The sequence below is a fragment of the Euprymna scolopes genome, chromosome 27 (genome assembly GCF_053919585.1).
Source record: "Euprymna scolopes isolate OS-2025 chromosome 27, ASM5391958v1, whole genome shotgun sequence".
Lineage (NCBI taxonomy): Eukaryota > Metazoa > Mollusca > Cephalopoda > Sepiida > Sepiolidae > Euprymna > Euprymna scolopes.
In genome coordinates this window covers 90,994,450-91,017,434 of record NC_136508.1, presented here as the reverse complement: position 1 = coordinate 91,017,434, position 22,985 = coordinate 90,994,450, and the positions used below count along the sequence as shown (strand labels likewise).

General features: G+C 34.5%; 1 protein-coding gene across 1 annotated transcript; it reads right to left on the bottom strand.

The window, feature by feature from the left end:
* Positions 1-668: 668 nt before the first annotated feature.
* Positions 669-22,880, bottom strand: LOC145248978 (uncharacterized). Its single transcript, XM_080110794.1, has 4 exons — positions 22,689-22,880; positions 7,752-7,809; positions 5,477-5,526; positions 669-1,167 (listed from the first exon to the last, which is right to left on the bottom strand). The coding sequence occupies exons 2-4, from the start codon at positions 7,766-7,768 to the stop codon at positions 866-868; spliced, it is 369 nt and encodes a 122-aa protein (XP_079966920.1). The 5' UTR covers positions 7,769-7,809; positions 22,689-22,880; the 3' UTR covers positions 669-865.
* Between the last annotated feature and the right edge of the window lie 105 nt (positions 22,881-22,985).

Below are 22,985 nucleotides of genomic sequence, written 5' to 3'. Positions count from 1 at the left end.
AACATGGATATGTTTTTCTTTTTGTTTTATTTTAATGAACAGAACCAAAGAACGAATAGGTAATATATACAAAATTCAGAAGATGATAATATATATTTAAATTCATAAGTCTTATTTTTCTTCTTTTTTCTTGAGCTCCCAATAACGAATCAAAACGGATTCACAACCCCCCTCAAAATAAATTACAGAGTTCTTCCCTTTTAATCATTTATTTTTCTTTTATAACTCTTAATGGTTGATTTGCTATTTTTCCCTTTCATGCGATAGACTTTTCTTTTTTTTAAGAGATCCAATATTTCCTTTATAATTGAGAAATGGAAAGAGTGAAAGATGAACCAGCCTTTATTTTATGCTTTTCTTTTCATCTTTCTCGCGATGTTGATTTTATCGGCGGAGCTAAGCTACTGCTCAGACGTGTTTTTTCTTTGGACTCCCGTCTGCAACTGATTAGCGTTTGAAATTCTTAACTGTAACTTTTGTCGAACGTTTTTTTCTGAATTTTAAATATATCAGCGTTTTTTTCTTTCTTCATTTTTGTTTTATTCCTCGATATCGCTGTCGTTGCTATGGTAACGGCTTACTTGTCTCGCGTTTTGGAATTTTAACCATTAAATTTATTTGTTTTTTTTTTATTATTACGATATTGATATATCCCAATATCGTGACACACTTGTACGTTTTATCATTTTTTCTTTCCAATTCTACGTATTTATAACTCAATCAATTTTTTACTGAATAATTCTTACTGACATTCTCTTTATTCAGAAATAGAAAATGAAATTATTAATATTAAAAAAATATATAATTTGTTAAATACTTCATATCTTCTTTACAATCGAATTACATGGGTCAAAATTATTAATATTTACTTACCAATGACGTTGAAAGTAACAAATTCAATATAATTTCCGGTATTATCCGAACACGACCATTTGTTTTGATCTTGTTGCACCTCTTTTATGATGAGAGTCATGTTATAACCATTTCTTGAAAGCTCGAATCTAGAATCCTCTTGACAAGTTGTTAGATTCCTACATCGAAGTGTATTACCATTTTTCACATTTTCCCATTGTAAACGATTGAATATAGGATCAGCAGGGAAGATACAGTTTAGTGCTGCGGGGCTTCCTTCCAGAAAATCGGTTGCATTTGCAGAAAAAATGATTCCTGAAAAAAATAAATAAATAATAAAATAAAATAAAAAATAATGGATTCAATGGATTAAATGCAATATTTTGAAGCATATGATTTTAAAATATGATATTCTTATATATATATATATATATATATATATATATATATATATATATATATATATATATATATAATATAAATGCGAGATTTTGAAGCAAATGATTTTAAAATATCATGTACTTATATATAATGTATATATATATACATTATATATATATGTATAAGTTGGATTTTTAATTGAGACCTAAATAGCATCACATCTGACAAACTAATGTTTGATTCTACCTAGCCAGTTTGTCTTTGGTTTTCTACTTCCCAGCATGTTTTTACAATCTAAAAATCTTTCTCAATCCTTTTCTTTGAAAAATACTTATTCTGACAAGAAAGATTATTACAATATTTTTACATAACAATATTTTACATAGCCCTCAAATTTTCATTAATGACCTAAAAATTCATTATTCACACACACACACACACACACACACACACACATATATATATATATATATATATATACATATGAGCAAACAGTTAATAAAATATGTTAAAAAACACTTTGAAATGAGTTAAAAACATATTTAATCTGAAAAGGAAACACTAGATAAATAGATAGTCCTTAATGCGTGGAGTTTCGAAGAAATACTCTCCTTCTCATCAGAGGGGAAAATTAGCAAAATGCGGGATCGGATTTTGCATGCAGAAGTATTTGATGAAACAACAAGTAAGTCAAAGATCTTACTTGAAAACAAAATAAGTTAAGCAGAAGGAATATGGTAAAGAAAAAGGTGATTACACATGAATGGATAGTCTGGTGGAAGATAAAAAATCCAGTGACGGTAAAATCCAAATGTAAAACTTCAAGAAAGTTAAGAGAATTTCCATTTGTACAAGTAAAATCCAAAGAAATTCCGTAATTGGAAGAAGATGGTCCATAATAATCCAAAGGCAGAAATCCATGGAATAATTCACAAAAATGTGTACAAGGAAAAAAATAATATTAATAAAAGAAAAATAAGATGTGCTTTTCACTCTACTTCCGAGACATAACTATAAATAAAAAATCTGGGAAGAGAAAGGAGAGAAAAAAAATGATAAAGTTAAATATAAAGGCGGCTTCTTAAAGGCAATAGCCCAGGCTTGCGATTTAGACGTCAACAGGGAGGAGGAGAAGTGATGATTTGAGCTGGTATTATTGGAAGTGAGATTGTTGGTCCTTTTCTTGTCCCTGATTGTGTCAAAATGAATTCTGTGAACTACTGCAAGTTTTTGGAAGCAAATTTATTACCCTGATTGAATTCACAAAATGATGCTCTCAACCAGAATCTAAATATCCAACAAGACAATGCCCAAGCTATGCCTCTCGGTTCACAAAAGCCTGGCTTTCAGACAAGGGGATCTCTGGTGAACGTCTGACGGTCTGGCCCTCTCAGAGCCCGGATTTGAATCCGATAGAGAACCTCTAGTCGATTCTGAAGAGGAAGGTTTACGAAAACGGGCATCAATTCCATAAAAAGACATTTGGGAGAGCATCAAGAAGGTATTTTCTGAAATCACACCTCAGCAAGTGAAATCACACCTCAGCAAGTGAAATCACACCTCAGCAAGTGCATAGATTAACATCCTCTGTTGATAGGAGGCTGATTGATTTGATTAAAAATGGAGAAAAGTGAATAAAGGGTTAAATAGTTTCATAAATTCGTATTGTCCTGTTAATTGTTATTTGAGTAATAACTGTTGTTTTCTTGTAATATGTTATCAATATATGGTACTATAATCATCATGTCACAATTTTTCGAATTATATCATGTTTAAAATGGTATTTATTGCGGATAAATGAGTGCTTGCAAACTCTTTGGGCCCATATTCCTTCCTAAAATCATTTAAAAATCCATACCCACCCCCAGAATATGATTATTTGGTTTTCGTTTCTATGAATTTACTTCACATATTTGCATATCAAACAGTGAGTAACATAGTTATTATATTGGAAAATATTGAAGCATAAATTTATCAATTTATACAATTTGCAAACACTTTTGACCCCCACTGTATATGCATCATCTTTGTCGATATTAAAATATTTGCAAACTAATTTTCAATCTTTATTTATTAATTTTATTATTGCCATCCGTAGTTGTTGTTGTGAGGCGATAGCAACTATGGATGGCAATAATTGATGTAATGCAATGAGGAGATTTGGAGTTCCAATCCCGTTGCGGTTACCACCTGATGAAGATCAAAGGAATAGTTGGTCGAAACGTCGTGAAACAACAACTAAGAAAGATGAGGATGATAGTTCGCAACAAATAAATAAATTGATAAATAATACTCATCTCAATAATAAATTCCAATTAAACAATAAAGAAATCTTTATTATTTAACATTTTCGTTTGGAGTATTTGAAATAGCAAACATTTGCAAAGCGATATTAAACAGGCAAAGTTGTGATAAATTTAGTATTAGGGTTAGGGTTAGGGTTAGGGTTAGGGTTAAGATTGCATAAGGTGGAACATATTGTTTTCATTTACATGAATAATAGTCGCAGTTCCAAGCTGGCCAATAAACTAATTCAGAGAGTCTGCAAATGTTCACCTCTAATCTTAAACCCTAAATCCAGCCGTGAACCTCTTCCCTGGAATAGTTTAGAGGTTATTTGACAGATATTTTTTATGAGATACAGAAAGAAGATGTCATATTCCAAAAATTATATAAATTGATTACATAGTTTTTTTTATATAGAAAATATTTTTTTACGAATTTTAACGATTTTATTAGAAAACTGTATCCATTACAAGGTTGATTGTAATCTCAGTAGTTCGAATTGAGTTCTCTTTCCCCTTATTTATAAAAAACATTACAGACCAAAACATGAACTCTTAGTTAAAAAAGACTACTTGATCAATTTACGTGACTTTTGGAATATGACATATTCGTTGCGTGACGGGTATGGACATGATAAAGTTTTTAGATTTTTCTGTATTTTTGTTTTGAAGATAGGTTTAATTCTAAAATAAGCACCAATTTTTTCTTTGAAATAATCAGAAAAATACAAATTTGGCCTTCGGTTTAGGATCACATCTAATCAGACGATAACGAAAGTGTCCTTGACGCCATTCCAAGTCATTTGAAGTGAAGAGTAGCAGCAATATGATTGAAATCAAATTTCAATAATATTGTCTAACAACACATTGTCTGCGCAAAACGTTTTAACAACCACTCACATAGCTCTCGACAAAGAGGTACATATTGAAGCATATCATTAAATAGCAATAAAGCAAAGACTGTTGGGCATTCATGAATGAAACTTGGTGGTCAAGTTAAACATAGACGTCAGTTTATTTGTACTAATGTAGAGTTGAATGTAATAATCAAAGAAGCAAGCGCCCATATGTATGTGTGCATTGTGTGGCCATACGACTTACCTTCAGGTGGGATCTGAGAGAGAGAGAGAGACAGACAGAGAGAGATTAAATATGTCGACCCTGGCTTTATAACGTGTAGTCTCGTAGAATTGCACGAGATCATACTGCACACATATGCAAATGAATTGCAGTCAGTTTTTTTTTAATAAACACCTGTTGGCAGAGGTGAGAGGGACAGACGTGTGCTGGAAGGCGAGAGAAAATTGTGAGGAAAAGGAAATACAGCGATTCGTGAACTTTTGTGTTTTTTTGTTTCTTTTTTTTTCCTCCCAAAATATCAGCCCATTTAACTGCAACCAAACATATTTGAATTGCAGCAAGGACTGTGAATTTAATCAATCATTCCATGATTGACATTTCTTGGAGAAAACTGTATTTTGTAAAAAAAAAAAAAAAAAATTGAGACTTAAAAGCAACCTCCACAAATCTCTACTTTTGTCCGAATTTCAAAATAATAATACACTAAATATTTTTTCTATTTTTAAAGGAAAGTAACTTTACTCTTATCTCCTTTGCTCTAAAAGCATTTTTGAAACACGAGTTATCTGCCCCTGACTTAGGACTAGACATTAATGAGATGCTAAATAGGAAAACATTAAATGGACGTTCGCTCTGCGACAGACAATTAAATGCCACCTCATTTCACAGTAATTTCTTTTTAACTGCTATTTATATAATAAATAATTATTGTTGTTTACCTACAGAATCGTTTTCATCCAAATTATTTCTTCATATTTTTGTTTTATCACTTAAAAATGTCAGTATTTTTGTATGAAGCTCCAGAAATTGATTAATAAGTATGAGAAATTAAATAGATAAAGCTAAAAGAATAAAAAATAATTTAAAAAATAACATACTGAAAGACTCCGTCAAGTGGATCATGCTTGCTATTATTATTATTATTATCCTGGAAAAGAGAACAAAACTATTTTAATTAAAATCGGAAATTTCAAATGGATACAGAAGTGATTAACACATTTGGTTGTGGGTCTGACGTCAAGGAGTAGAAAGCCGCAGAAAATTATAAAACAAAAATTAAGGTCAAAATACAAAGACGAAAATAAAACATAAGTGGGAAAGCAGAAACATTTCTTTGTTGATGACGTCATTGGGTTGAAATGTTGTTATATGTAAATGTGGTTGGAAGTTAGGCCACAAATAGAAACGACAAGAACTGACATCAAATGACGTAAACAATTGTTATTTAACAGAAGGAATACGAGTCCAAGCAGATTCTGGCAGACAGATAAGTAAGGAAATGAAAAGGCCTCATAAAAATCGTGTTTGTTTGTGAAAGAAATTAACGAAAAAAATAAGATTGTTGTTTTTATAAAGAAAAAAAAACATCTTATTCTTATTCTGTTAGCCACAATCGAATAGTATATATATATATATATATATATATATATATATATATATATATATAATAAATGAAAATATATATGGCAACTAAGCTACACAGAATATTCCGTGTTTCATTCTCATGAGAATTCGTCAGGTTGACAAATTCTGACGACTTCGCTTCCTTCAAATTAAGGCTAGTCATTTCAAGCGCGTATGATAGCGTTGCAAAATGGCCATGAAAAAGTGACCCCTTCTTGTAAAAAACTGCTCAGTTGAGGGTGAAGGAATTAATGTCTTTGGCTAATTTTTCGATATTTGTTGTCTGAAAGATCAAGGTTAAAAACGATACTTGTTCCGACATACAAACACACACGCACACACACGCACATTTTGATTGGGTGTGTTGCGGTGGTGTAGTAAGTCTATTTTGAACTCTATCAAGGTAGGATGTCCTTTCTAGCAGTTCCTTCCCAGATATGGCTACAGTACTCCATCCTTGGATGTACCTGGCTCTTATAAAGGTAGAGAATTACATCAGCAGTGAGATATCTACTGGATCGGTAGAAGGATCTCACCATTTTTCCAACAACCTTATATACTAGTCGATCTTCTTGTTCAATATCCAACATTCACTAAAAGATGATTTAATTGTCTTTTGTATTCCATATGTATGTTGCGGAATGAGATTTTTTTAGATCCTGTTAAATTTCACCGATACATATCTGAAGACAATTCATTGGTCAATATATATATTTGCATTAGATAGGGGGGGTCAAAGGGAGACAGAGACCAAAATTACTAATTAATTATATCTTATTAGTCCATGCTCTTACACGGCTGACATCCACATTGCATGCTTCTAAACAGACTATCTTTTCTATCACCTTCTCTCTTTGAGTCATGTGTTGTCATGTCCGTTTCTTGTCCTTTTTCACAGCCTAAACAATTTTAAATTCAGGATCATCAAGTATACCTCTTGTTATTTTCAACTAACTAAATTATATGCCAGTGAATCGTTCAATATTTAACCAATAAACCAGCTCCCAATAAAAATGGGAGTGTCCATAGCAATAGGAGCAATAGAATAGTTTCATTTTATTTATACGAAAAAGTCAAACGACACGCGACAGAATGAAATAGTGCAAATTTTATAAAAGTCAATCAAATAAATCTAGACATGACGTCCCATTTGCAAATTATAGATATTACAATCTAGGAGGTATATAAACAGTTCTAAGAAATAGTGACCCCCCCAGAGAACCCCGGCAAAAAAGCCTTTGCTGCACATATAAAAATGCACACACCGCTTTTGCCTTATATATATATATATATATATATATATATATATATATATATATGTCCTGACACGTTTGACACCCACATTTCATGCTTCCAAACAGACTATCTTTTCTATCATCCTCTCTCTTTGACTCATGTGTTGTCATATCCGTTTCTTGTACATTTTCACAGCCTAAACAATTTTAAACTTAGAATTATCAAGTATAACTCAGTTTCTATTTCTTGTTATTTTCAACTAAATTATATGCTAGTGGATCGTTCAATATCTAACATTTAAAGGTGATTTTATTTTCATTACATTTCCCACATACGTTGATCAACGATATTATCACTATGACGAACACGTATAAGTATTTTCAAAAGTCAAGAATCTCAGTAGAATGTTTGGTGCTATGCATGAATTATTACAAATTTGTGTCAAGAGGGTTTGTATATTTGCAAGTGTCAACAACAACAAAAAAAGCAATTCATTAAAAAGATTAAACAAACCTGATCGTCGTTTCCATGGTGATTGCAGCTTAATTATCTTCAGAGAAAATATTTCTTGCTGAAATAATTAAATAATTAATTAATTAAAATTTAAATTAATTTAAGTTAAAAGAATTCAACATTAAAAAATTTAACATTAAAAAATAAATTCATCATAAATTCATATTTTTCATTGAGAACTCAAAGTTTTTTCTGTGTCTGAGGCGTCTTTTTCCCTCTCTCTCTCTCTCTCTCTCTCTCTCTCTCTTTGTCTGCCTGTCTGTCTGCCTGCCTGCCTGCCTGTCTGTTTCTGAGCATTTGATGTGATTCAAAATCATTGCATGAAATTTTCGTATTGTCTGGGATGGAAAATTCTTTCTCTTTTTATATCCACGAGTATTCGTCCAAACAAAACAATGCTCATTTGCATAAGTGTACTCTTGGCATCACGCACACAAAAAAACAAGATATTTTCATCTTAAATGTAAATAAAACACTCTGGGTTCAATACCCAATCAACAACATATGACACAACCCTAACTCTTTTCCTCATAAACCTCATGATGGCTGCTAACTCAGCCTCCTATCTCTTGACTAAATATGATGCAGAATAGCAGTGGATATCTGGTTCACGTGCTTCTTTGAAGTGGAACGTGCACCATAGTTTCTGTTTTTGTTTTCTTCAATAAAATTTCTGCTTCCAAATCATCCAACAAGATGCGTAGCTCCATTTCCATAAGAATCACTGGCACCAGCCATTTACAGCTCAGTACTAGGTTACTCATCCATTTCCTCATCTTTTTTTTACATAGGAGTCACCACTTATTAAGTCCCAGAGGCCACTCGAGGATAAGGGTTAAAGAGAGTACAGTAGTCAATGGGACAATATCGTAGTAATCGGTAGTAGTGGATATTTTATAAATTGGATTACTTAAGGGGAAACGGCTCATCAAGAACTTGTTTATGTTGGACTTGAAGACAACCAGATTGTAGTTAGCTGGAAAGCAGGCAAATGGAAGCCAATTCCACAGGTGTGTAGTTCTAAGGAAGAAGCTTTGTTCATACAATCTACGTTTAGGTTTTTTTTTTTTACATAGGCATCACCACATTATCAAGGCCAAGATGCCACTCAAGGATAAGGGTTAAAGAGTGTACAGTAGAAATTGGACAATATAGTAATCATTAGTAAAGAAAATTTGGTAAATTTGATAACTTATATGGAACGGCTCATCAAGAACTTATTTACGTTAGACTTGAAGACAACCATATTGTAGTCAGCCGGAAAGCAGGAAACCGGAAGACAATTCCACAGGCGTGCAGTTCTAAGAAAGAAGCTTTGCTCATGGAATCTACGTTTAGGTTTAGGCACAGATGAAGAGTGGGGGGAATTATTGATAGTGTTTACAGCTAGACGAGTGTTTCTTGTGAAAGTTTGGCGAGGGGGACCATAGATTGAAGCTCAGTCGAACACTTTCCATGAAAATAACGATACATCAGAGACAAACTCGCAACATCTCTTCTGTGAGATAGAGGTTGCAGCGAAGAGAAAAGGACATCTCCTACGAGGCTACGAAGTCTATTTTGAACTCTATCAAGGCAGGACAAGTCCTTTCTAGCAGCTCCTGCCCAGATGTGGCAACAGTATTCCATCCTTGGACGTACCTGGTTCTTATATAGATAGAGAATAGCATCAGCAGTGAGATATCTACCGGATCGATAGAAAGATCCCACCATTTTTCCAGCGGCCTTGGCAACAGATTTGATGTACGTGTTCCATTTAAGATGAGGAGTAATGGTCAAGCCCAGAAGCTTGTCAAAACTTGAGGCCTCCTGAAGACGAGAGCCATTCATTTCAATTGATGCCAGATGTGGATCAGAATGTTGATGATGTAAAGAGAGAAGCTTGGTTTTAGATGCATTAAAAGTAACCAGCCACTCCTTACCCCATTGTACTACGTGCTCAAGATCAGAGGAGAGAGAATTGGAGAGAACTTGGTCGTTTACTGTCTTAGATGTGCTACCATAAATGGTAGTGTCGTCAGCATAGATGTCTACAAATGATATAAGGATGTGATTTGGAAGATCATTAATATAGATCAGGAAAAGAGTTGGGGCCAGGATGGATCCCTGAGGGACACCGGCATTAATACTGTGAGCTTCTGATTTTTGCCCCTCAACTACTACTCTTATGAACCTATCAGAAAGAAATGATTTAATAATTGAGACGACATTTCCAGCAATACCATAGCTAGAGATCTTATGAAGTAAACCTTTATGCCATACCCTATCAAAGGCCTTAGATATGTCAAGAGCAATTGCCCTAGAAAGTTTGCCTCCGTCGAGAGATTTGCTAATCTTATGAGATATAACTGTAAGCACATCTGCTGTAGATCTAGCAGAACGGAAACCATATTGAGTGTCACTAAGAAGGTTATTTTTGTTGAGATGGTTGATTACTTCTGTATTTAACACAGTTTCCAGCAACTTACTCATGACGCACAGGAGACTTATTGGCTTGTACTGAGAGGGGGATGAGCGATCACCTGAATTCTTAAATACAGGGCATACTGATGAAATTTTCCAGGGAGATGGGAAACTATTCTCCTTAAGACAACGTTTAAACAGTTTTGTAAGTATGGGCGCTAGTTCAGGTTGAAGTTTTTTGAGTACTATAATTGGAATACCGTCAGGGCCAGTTGCTTTACTGGAATCAAGGTTTTTGATTAGCTTGGCAACATCACGTACAGATATACGTATTTCACATAGCGTGTTTTCTGATACAGGAGGAAATATTGGGGGTTGGCAGCCTTGATCGCAAAGGGTAGAATTAGCTGCAAAGTTCTTGACAAAGAGTTTGGCTTTGTCTGATGCTGACGAGATTACCTCAGGTCCATTGATAATGGTTGGGATGGAGCACACGCTTCTGTTCAGGATTCTGTTTGCTCCAAAACTGTTGGGAACCAAGCCGCTGCTCAGCTACTTTGGACTGAACAGGTTGAGCATACAACTCTCTTGCATTCTTTATTACTTTCTTACAATGGTTGCTGGCAGTCCTGAAAGCGGCTTTAGTTTTCATACATCTATTACGTTGGAAACAGTGGAAAAAGTGATTTCTGTGCGCAATGGCAGCAGCACATTCTGGAGAGAACCATGGCTGGCTGTTAGGTTTTTGCTGAAACTTTTTCGAGGGTATGAAACGGTCAATACCTACAATTAACCATTCCGTCAGGTCTAATACTATAGAGGACACATCCTTTTTAAACATGGAATGCAGAGGTAGATCAGATATAAATGTACGAAAGCTATCCCAGTCAGCCTTAGTGTATCGATATACTGTACGATGGAGAGGTACGTCTGGGGACTTATTACATTTCATTTTTATCTTAATTGATACAACAGAATGGTCGGAATATCCAAGAAGCGACAGAACAGAAACTGAACATAGTTCAGGGCAAGTTGTGAGAAAAAGGTCTAGTAGGCTCGCATACTGGCCGTCATTGTCGGGCACACGAGTGGGTTCCTGAACAATCTGAGTGAGGTCATAGGCAATGGAGAAATCATGACAGAACCTCCCCTCATCATCGGTCTTGTTAGAGTGGGTCAACCATTCGACGTTGTGAACATTGAAGTCACCACATACGTGAATGTTAGCTGAAGGATAAGCAGATAGGACTTGGTCAATTTTCTCAGATATGCTTTGAAAGATAGTAACTCCGCTGTTATGGGGGCGATAGAGAGTAAATATAAATGCCGTAGTGTGAGCTAAAGCAACCCAGAAGCACATATAGGGTAAGTTAGGATCTTCCCTGGAGATGTCCCTACCACATGGAAAGTTATCCCTAATATAGGCACAAATTCCATGCCCATGGCGATCTTGGGGGTCAGATTTAGAAGTTAAGTTAGAGTATCCTTTAATTGCGAACTCTTCTAGGGAAATAGCCTGTCCAATGCCAGTTTCACTTAAAAATAAAAGGTCTGGTTTAGTCTCCTGTAATTGGGTTTCAACCTCTGGAAGGTTAGAACGTAGACCCCTGATGTTGGAGAAGGAGACATGGTAGTAGGGGTCTACGTTCGAAGTTGGAGAACCAGGTTTAATCGTGTATTTTTTCTTGAAACTTGTCATGATGAATTTTTGGAAATGGTCTAGTGGTCGTCAGATTTACTTAGAGCAGGACAGAGAGGGGAAACTAAGAGAGAAAAAGAAACGAATTTTTTTATTATTTGTAGCTAATGATAAGGTAAAGCCGTAACAATTACCCACTAGTATGGCATCGAGAGGCCCCACCAGAAGCTACTGCATGGTCCAGAATCCATTCACCAAATGGCAATACAGCAGCTCCAGTACTTTGCACCTGCTGATAGGACAGCCTCCTTGGTGGTTAATCCAAGGTTCGGGTCCCTGACTATCAGGCGGATAACGTCAGCCCAGACAAAACGTTTACCTCCAGCACCCTTACTAGTGACATGGCTACAAGGATAGACATAGAAACAGAAAATTTCCGCCATCTCTGCCAACTGTTCGCGCAAAATACTGCCAACCTAGAAAACAGCTTTTTCTTCTCCCTTTGTCAGAAAAATCACTCATTAAAAAATGAGGACTGAGGGATAAATAAGAAGAAGCGAGAGTAACAGGAGCTGCCGATAACGCATCCACAATGCGTTTTCTACTCTCCATTAAAAAAAAAAAAAAAAAAACTATTAAGTATTCTACTTAATAAAAGTCCAACGGACGTGTTTAAGGGAAAATATGGTGATAGATTCCCCTCTCAGGAATTAAGAATGAGTACAAATTCGTAATCTATTTTTGCAATCGACTTGGTAGATAAATAAACATTTATGGACGAGAAAAAAAAAGCTAACATTTGATAAAACAGAAATACATAAATTAAATACTGAAATAAAATGGAGTTATTAATATTTGAATCTAAAAATAAAAAGTATGATTAAAATTGAAATCACTTATCTCAACAAAAGCACGTCCGTTTCCATAATGTAAACTGAAATGAGGAATTTAAGTTAATAATAATAATAAAATAAGTGCAATTCTAAATATGCACTGAATTTGTTTAAAAAAAAAGAAGAAAGAAAAAGAACATATTGTTTTATTAAACTTATTGGTTAAATAATTTGACTTTGCCCATTAAAAAAATAATGGCTTAAAAGACATTTTTCACTCAATAATAAGCCTTAGAAGATTGTTAGTGAAAGAAATACAATCACTAAAAGATAAGTGTTTTATTATTTTTAGTAGCCACTTTGAAAAATCACTCGTAAATGCGACTGTTTCATTCGCAATGAAAATTCCTGCACATTACAGTCACCATTAAATTGTGGAATTTAATTTTTTTTTCATTTGCTGATGATGTGAATCAAAACACATATTTCTTGTAGGCAGGTTTAGGCACAGATAAAGAGTGGGGAAAATTATTGATAGTGTTTTCAGCTAGATGTGTGTTCTTCATGAAAGTTTGGTGAGGGGGACTATAGATTGGAGCTCAGACGAGAACTTACCATGTAACAGTAAAGCAGAGACAGGCTTGCAACGTCGTTTTCCGTGAGAAAGAGGTTGCAGGGAAGAGAAAAGGCCATCCCCCGACTAGACTATGAAGTTTATTTTGAACTTTGTCAAGGCAGGATAAGATCTTCCTAGCAGCTCCTGCCCAGATGTAGCAACAGTACTTCATCCTTGGATGTACCTGGCTCTTATATGGGTAGAGAATTGCACCAGCAGTGAGATATCTACTGGAGCGATAAAAGGATCCACCATTTTCCTAGCGAGCTTGGCAACAGATTTGATGTACGTGTTCCATTTCAGATCAGGAGTGAAGGTCAAGTCCAGAAGCTTGTCAAAACATGGAGCCTCTCCAAGACGAGAGCCATTCATTTCAATTTTCAGTCATTGAAGAGTCTGCTCCCAAAGCATGGTGTAAATCGCATACTAGACATGGAATTCCATCAACAATAACAGATTGCTGGACCACATTAGTCACTTGTCCCAGTTTTAATCTAGTGGCATATCGATAGCCTGGCATTTTCACCAAGTGGTTCTACCTAGACGTGATCTACTACAGTATGGCCTGTCCATCAAGTAACTGTGTCAAGTCATTCCTTTTTACTTGAGTCTGGTGTATGTAGATGACATTTGCAGGTGTAGTCGATGGGGACACACCATTCTTTGTCTAGACAGGAAACGAAATACGTAATTTAATAAACACTAATGTGAAGTAAAACAAAAAAAATAAAATACTGCTACGTCATCTCGTAACGCTCCCGCGATGACCTCATTTAGTGGCTATCTGTCAATCAAACCTCTTTCACTCGCTTTATAAGCCTTATTTTAACACTATAATCAATTCCTCTTACTCTTGGCCTACACGGTTAAGTGGTTGGAGTTTGTTTCACCTCCGCGTCAAGGCTCTCGGGTTCAATCCAGCCTCACGACCAAAACTATTATTTTTTTTCGTTTACATCTTTAAACACCCGGGCAACGTTTCTTTATTTTTTTTTACTTCGTTTATTCTTTAGTTTACTTCCCCCTCCCCTATACACACAGCGTTTTTTTCGACATGCGGGCAACATTTCTTTATTTTTTTTACTTCGCTTATTCTTTAGTTTACTCCCCCCTATGCACACAGCGGCTTTTTTTTCGCTGTTTTTTTTTTGGCGGGGGGGGGGTCCGATTTTTTTAACATCGTTTCAGAGTTATTACTTATCCCCCCATACACACACCTACAAACACCCGGGCAACGCCGGGTACCCCCCGCTAGTCTAATAAGAAAACAGAAAAAAAACAAACAAACAGTGAATAAAAGTTTGTTTTTAAAGGAATATGCAAATTAGTATTCCTTTTTAAGTTGCTAGTATATTCACGCATATCTATCTATCTATCTCTCACTCTCTCTCTCTCTCTCTCTCTCTTTCTCTCTCTCTCTCTCTCTCTCTATATATATATATATATATATATATAAGAAAGCTGTATTTATTTTAAAATAGAAAAGTGGGCTTTTAATATCAAAACTATTTGTGGAAATTTAAGTAGGATGACCTTTGAAGTAAATGTGGTATTATGGTAATTGGTGATTCTAGTTAAAAGTAAAATATATATTTTTTTAATTATGGTGAGAAAAGATGGATAATGGTACCCATTTTCTCACACTTTTGTGTGGCCTTGTGCCTAATTTTTTTCAAATATTTAAAATGTAAAGTTTTTTGTTTTCTTCAAATAATTCAAGAGTATTTGTACAGTTTAATCAAGACATTAAAAAATGAAAATATCGAAAAAGGTTATATTTTACGCATCCATTTTGGACTGAAGATCTCCAGAAAAATATTTCACTTAATTTGATCGAGTAGTTTTTTTGTTTTTTTTTTACAGCGGAAAAACACGTTTTTATGAGAGCGCATTGAGGTTAATCATCTTGGAAATTTTTGAATATGCCACGGGGAGATAATTTAAACCGCCGACAATCCCTCCCCATCTTGAATACTTGCTTTTCTTCCTAAAAATCTAACCTTTTGCTCGGTATCATAACAAATTGTTTTTTCACGATAAAAAAAAAAAAAACTACTTGATGAAATTAAGTGAATTTTTTTTTTCGAAGGACTTCGTTCCATAGCTGATATGTACAATATAACCTTTTTTCGATATTTTGATTTTTTTAATGTCTTGATTAAACTGTACAAGTGCCATTCAAAGTGTAGTATCTGTTCGCAGCATCTCAACTACTTCAGCCGTTTTATTTTTTACAAAAAATTTAATGATAGAAAATGCGCTCTATAAAATATATTATAGTTCTGGGATTGAGTAATGTATAAACAAAATTCCATTTTAATTGATCTAGTTAGTTATGATTATGTGTTATTCAAATGTAAAATATAATAGACTGGCAAAAATGCTAACTTAAACATTGTTTTTGTTTTACGGCATATTAGCCCTTTTCAGATTATTTAATGCGAAATCTAATAATCTTCAAGAAATTTTTTTTTAATAGAATTAAAAAAAAAAAAATTCAAGTCGGTTTCTATTTAACCAATAGTTGGGACCCTAACATATACTACCACCTCAGTTTAGAGTGGACCTGGGAGCAATGGTAATTAAGAGGTGGCTCCACACTCCCCAAAGCCCCACAAACTATTGGATATAGTTTCAAGTCATATCCAGGACCGATAACTTAAACATTAGAGATTGATGAAAAAGCAATTTCACATTTACGTAAGACAGATTAATGCACACATTATTTCAAAGTTAAGTTTTACAGTTTATTTAAAATGTTGAAGCTGTATTCCTTAATTTTTTTTTTTTTTTGCAAATAAATAATTCAATATCAGTACGGCAAATAACTCAACTTATATATGTATGGGAAACGGGGTACGATTATGAATATCTCCAGTATCAAATACGCCTTATACAATGTGAGATTTACTTTATGTATTAAAACCAAGATATAACACATGAGAAATATTTGGAATCAAGTCTCCCCTTGATGTTATTTCAGGTCATTTGAAATGATAGTAGCAAGTTTTTGTCTCCCCTCCATCAAGGTCAAAGGTTTTGGGAAAATATCAGATATTTTGTAATTCATATGCAAAACTAGGAAAACAAATGATTGAAGTATTGGTAAAGGTGGAGTATCTTTGCACACACGAAAAATCCTTTAAAATTACTGAAAATTAGAGGGGTTTTTTTTTGGGGGGGGGTGATGAACACGACAATAATAATAAAAAATTCCAGGAAATAAGTAGTTTCCAAGATATGAATAAATTACAGTTTTAAAAAGTGGGAGATCACTTTTCTATATTAATTTAATGTAAAATGAACATCCACTTTATAGCCAAGGTGACCGTAAAGTGGGTGTTCATTTTACGTTAAATCTTTATCTATCTATCTATCTATATTCCTATAAATTCGTTTTTCCTTTGTGTGTATTGATATTCATATTAAAACCCTTTTTTATTTATTTAAAAAAAATACAATTTTCTCATATATGGGTTGTGGAATTGCATTCACTAGCAAAAAAATCTAGCCAATTTGCATATTATTTTAAACATTCATTTTAATTAATCCCCTATTAGTTTTTTCGGTTCTTTAATGCGATAATCATCTTTAGTTAACTATTACGTATAATTATATTCATGCAGATATTCTATATGATTTATACTTGCCTAATATTTGCGTAAGAAGTTTATGGTAACCACAAAATTGTTTCCATATATATTTATGTATACGGATATATTTTTGTTTAACAAATTTTACCTACCAAACCCCTCCTAGAGTTTTTGGTCTACAGACATGAAACTTCATATATAAAGTATTTGAATCCATGCAAAACTTTATATTTGGGTTTTAGCCAGGAAAAATCGGTGCAAAAGTGTGAAAATTAAAAAAAATGAAATTTGCAGGTGAAAGTCGAACGCCGGCATTACGAATGCATCACGTCGTAGCTATTGGTTCATGTTTTAATTTTTAGCTTTGCAGTCAACATGTTTTCATAGCCCAGTCATTGAAGGCAGAGGCAAAATAAATTTTGAGCTGAATGTTTTGGTTTCGATTCTCGGTGGTGGCGCATGAGTCTTTTTTTTTTATACTTTTTAAATCATTGCATCCAATCTATCTATCTATATCTATAAAAGTGAAAATGTCTGTCGGTCTTTTCTCTATGGTAGTTAAGGATGAGCATTATACAGACAGGCATTACTTTACATATTCACACTTTTTAATATATACATATGCACATAATCTTGTAAACAGTACATAGGACCCCAGCAAAGCCGGGCGGAACTGCTAGTCTATCTATCTATACTCCTATGAATTCGTTTCTCTTTTGTTTGTATTGATATTCATATTCAAAACACGCTTTTCTATTTATTTAAAAAGAAAATACAATTTTCTTATATATGGGTCGTAGAATTGCATTCACTAGCAAAAGATCTAGCTAATTTGCATATTCTTTTAAACATTCATTTTAATTAATTCCTTATTAGTTTTTTTCGGTTTTCTTGTGGAATGATTATCTTTAGTTAACTATTACGTGTAATTATATTCATGCAGATATTCTACATGATTTATACTTGCATAATATTTGCGTAAAAAGTGTGGAGTAAACACCAAATTGTTTCCATATATATATTTATCTATACGTATATATTTTTGTTTTTCTATCTATCTATCTATCTATCTATCTATCTATCTGTCTATCTACCTATCTATCTATGTATATATATATCTATAAAAGTGAAAGTGTCTGTGTATCTGTGCGTCTGTGTACATTTTCCTTCGCAATAACTCTGTTAATTTTCAATCAACAGACACGAAATTTGATATACAGGGTATGGAGATTTGGGAAAATCAATGTGATCGGTTTTCAGCCCCAAATTTCGCTGTTAAGGGGTCAAAGTTCAACGAGTTGACCTTTGAGAACTCTACCAAACTCCTCCAACAATTTTGGATCTACACACTTGAAATTTTAGATATAGGTTCCCTGGGCATGGATCTAACTTAATAACTTGATTTGAGTCTAAAACAACAAATGTTAAGGGGTCATAATAGGGGTCAAAGTTTTAAAAAAAATTGACCACTACGGTCTCTACCTAATTACTCAGACAATTTCTGGTCTAAACATTTGAAATTTCACAGAGAGGGTATTCAGAGATAGGGGGAGCTTTTTCATCAGTTTGGGTTGAAAATTCTTAGTTACCAATATATAAATGTATGTATGTATGTCTGTTTGCAGATCTGCCAAAAACTTTCGACAGACGCGACGGATTTTACCAAGATCATTATCGTTTTGAAGTTCGACCTTTAATACGACAATTATTGAAAATTTGGCTAAAAACATTCACATTTTAACCTTCAATTACGCACTTTTCAACAGGGGGGGTCGTTTTTTTAGCGGATATTTTGAAAGATATCCTCCCCTTTCGATTGTGTAACCTTAATGTGAACGTAAGTCACTTCAAGGTGGTCATAACCGCAAAGACGTCAGGTTTGTTTCCCCGTTCTCTTCCTCCTTTGCGGTACGGGTTCGAGCCTGCCTTCCTACTACCACTTTTTTTTTTTTTGCTCAACATACACATCCAAACACCCGGGCAACACCAGCTTAAATGCTAGTGTATCTATAAAAGTGAACGTGTCTGTGTGTCTGTGTGTGTATATTTCCCTACGCAATTACTCTGTCAATTTTAGTCTACAGACTCGAAATTTGATATACAGGGTACTGAGATTTGGAAAAATCTTTCTGATCGGTTTTCGGCCAGAAATTTGACCGTTAAGGGGTCAAAGTTCAACGATTTGACATTTGAGAACTCTATCAAACTCCTCCAACAATTTTGGGTCTAAACACTTGAAATTTTAGATATAGGTTCGGTGAACATGGATCTTACTTAATAACTCCACTTGAACCGAAAACAATAAATTTTAAGGGGTCATAATAAGGTTCAAATTAAAAAAATTGACCTTTTTTTTTTTGCTCAGCATACACCTCCAAACACCCGGGCAACGCCGGGCACCCATGCCAGTATATCTATAAAAATGAAAATGTCTATGTGCATGTACGTGTGTATCTGTGTGTGTGTACATTTCCTTACCAAACTACTCTGTCAATTTTCAGTCTACAGACACGAGATTTGACATACGGGGTATTGAGATTTGGGAAAATCTTTTTGATCGGTTTTTCGTCAGAAAGTTGGCTGTGAAGGGGTTAAAGTTCAACGATTTGACCTTTGAAAACTCTAACAAACTCCTCCACCAATTTTGGGTCTAAACACTTGAAATTTTAGATGTAGGTTACTTGGACGTTGATCAAACTTTTTAATTTGTATTTGAGCCCAAAACAATAAATGTTAACGGGTCAAAATTGGGGTCAAAGTTAAAAACAATTTGACCTCTGCGATCTCTACCAAATTACTCAGTCAATTTTTGGTGTAAACATTTGAAATTTTTCATAAAGTTTATTCAGACGTAGGGCAAGCTTTTTAATCGGTTTTGGCCGAAAATATTGCTGCCAAGTAGTCAAAGTTTAAAAGATTTGACCTTTGCCGTCTCTAACAAACTATTCAGCCAATTTTGGGTTTAAACATTTGAAATTACATAAAAGGTATTCAGACATGCAGCAAGGTTTTTAATCAGTTTTCAGACGAAAATTTGGCTGCCAATAGATCCAAGGTGAACACGTTGACCTTTGCAGACTCTACCAAACTCCTCCGCCAATTTTGGGTCTAAACACTTGAAATTTTTGATGTAGGTTATCTGGAAATGAGTCAAACATTTTAATATAAAAGTACATATGCACATAAAGGTATGCACAGTACACAGGGCCCAAGCAAAGCCGGGCTGAACAGCTAGTTACTATAGAAAACTGATTCCCCACTTTTTGAAGCAGTAATGTGCGATCTTAAGGGCAAATGTCACATAGCTCATTGCTTAATGTCTGGAAAAGTACTTGTTTGAGGCAAATTTAAATACGATATTCTTTTTCAGCATCCCCCAAAACTTGTATAAGTCATCATATTTAAGGTGATTGTTAAAGTGGAAAGTACGTAAACATTTGCCATCAATTTCAACAATAAGCAATCTACCTAATCATCCTGCATTATTACATGTACTTTGTACGAATAGATGATTGTGTGACATCCACCATTAAAGACCGACTGAATTACTTCCCTTGACTTAATACTATTAGTTTATATAGGCACTTGAATTTTTTTTTCGAAAACTGTTTTTATTAATAATTAATTTTCTATCTCATCGTTTTTCGTAATTTTTGCATATTTTCATTACTGCGACATGACAATTCAATATTTCATTTTTCGAATTTATCTACAATAACAATAAAAGAACTTTTAACATTCTTGGCCTTCGGGACAAGATCAAAGTGTACGAACTTGTACGAACTTTTCCGGTATAAAGAACATACCAGGCGCTTCTGTCCGTGCTGTGACGAACACGAGCCCGAAACAATCGAGCACGCGTTTTTTAGTTGAAGCCGGATACAGCCCCTATTAAAGTACGTCGAGGGGGTAACAGCTCGCATCGATGCCGAGTGTCCGCTTGATCTCGACGTAGGAACTTTTGTGTACAACATGGAGCCGCCGTTCCCCAGGAAGGAAAGTTTGGTTTTCCTGGCGATCCTAGCAGTAGCGCGCATGACCATTTGGATCACGCGCCTCAAGTTGGTCCGCGAAGGGACATCTGTTCCTGATCGGGATCTGATCGTTTACTTTAAACATTTGCTTAAAGTAAAGATCAGATGCGATTGGAAGAGGTTGCCTAGAGTGGAATTTGACAAGAGGTGGGTGCACAGCACTAGTTTGTGCATCCGTCGAGGAGCCAAGTTTCAATACGTGTTCCCTCCTTAGGCATGGCATGGGCGGTGCTGGGTCCTACGGAACCCATCCCACCTAGGTTAGCATTATAAGTTCAGTAAAGTAACTCTTGACTGGTGGTACAAATGAGATCCTGTTCCTGATTTTATTTTTTGGTATTAGAGAACCTCTGAATCTGCCCAACCCCCCTGCTCCTCATCTTTATTTTCTGATGCCCCCGGTCATCCCCCTACTCAGAGGTCACCTTCCTACCCCCTCCATCCGTTGCTTTATTTTCTCCCACCTCCATTAAGGCGACTTCCCCAAACCCCATTAGGGATGCTCTGCTTGTTTTCGGTTCCCCGGAAAACAGTGGGGGATCTAGCCACATAGAATAGTACAGGGGGGTCTTACTAACAACACATTAGTAGTTTTTTCCTTATTTTTGAAATGAACATTTTCATTAGTTTTTTCCCCCTCCACGAACATTTTATGCCAATTAATTCAAGAACTCTTTCTAATGAAATCGAACTTTATTTTCTCACACATACACAAAAAAAAAAAAAAAAAAAAAAAAAAATGCACACACAACATACAGAAATGAATATACAAATTGTACATAGTTAAATTTTACATTGAACGCTGGGGTTATTAGTTAGATTAGGATCCACAGAGTGATTGAGGTATTTTGGTAAATGTTGCCAGTCAAGAGTAAGACTTCAAAGTCTCATCTGTTACATAGTCAAAAAGACCCTCTACCCTCCCCCTCCCAATTTCTTGTGGGGCCTTGTGCCTAATTTTGTTGAATTGAATTTTTTGTACGTTTTTTATGTTCAATTTTTTCTTTCTCAATAAAATATATAAACAAGATCAAAGTGTAGTATCTGTTCTTCAGATGCTACACTTCAATTTCTTGTTCTTTGTCAGTGGAGGAGAAATCCTTCACGACTGAGACAATTTTATTTTTGTTCCTTTTCTCCACGTTAAAAAACGACCCTGGTGTCTAACTCTGTCCCGTGGGGAGGCATTGTAAATAGGAACAATAAAAGAACTTTTACATTTACGTTTGGCTTCTATTTATGTGAATGAATTCAGCACGATATGGGTTCCATGTAAAAATAAATATGTAAACATAGTTCTTTTTTGTCCTTGTTAATCGACAGATCGATTTTTTAAAACATGTCGTTTTAAGCAACAACAATATTACGTACTTAATTGGCATGTCGATAATATTAATATATCCAACAATAACGAAAATTCGTCGAGTAGAACAACTGCTATTGTGTTTTAAGTAAACAAACAAAAAAACGCCTATCGTTATAGATTACAAATATAGGTGTAATCTAAGCCTTATGTTCCGAGTTATGTTCCCTGTGTATGGACTCTTCATTGTCTACTTTAAAATGCAATTTTACCCAATTTTCAGTAAAATTACTTTTAACTCTAAATAACTTTCTACTCGATAAATTTTCGTAATTCTTGAATGTATTACTATTCTCGACATGACAGTTACGTACGTAATATTGTTTTTTTTTTGCTTAAACGAAATGTTTTTTAATCGATCTGTCGATTTTATCTTAACAAGTACCTTTTTTAATATTGAAGTATAAAATTTAACGCAAAAATTAAAATCAACGCAGAAAAAAATTAGAAACTTACTTTGTTTTGATTGTTCAATCATTTAAGCTTCATCTTAAGTGGGTAATGTGGTTGCCAATCGGATTATGATGAATAAAAAAAATGAAAGAAACTTAGTTTTCTTTTTGTGGGTTTTTTTTTCCTGTCATAATTTTTCTTTATTTTTTTTTAAATTTTAAAACTTCCTGCTTTACCTGTATTCAGGTGTTTTGTCAATTGATCGTTTATACACAATTGGATATTATGACAGAGGGTAAACCCGAGAATTATAGTCTACCTTGCTCAGTGTCTCAATTTTTAGGTCGATCTGATTCGGTC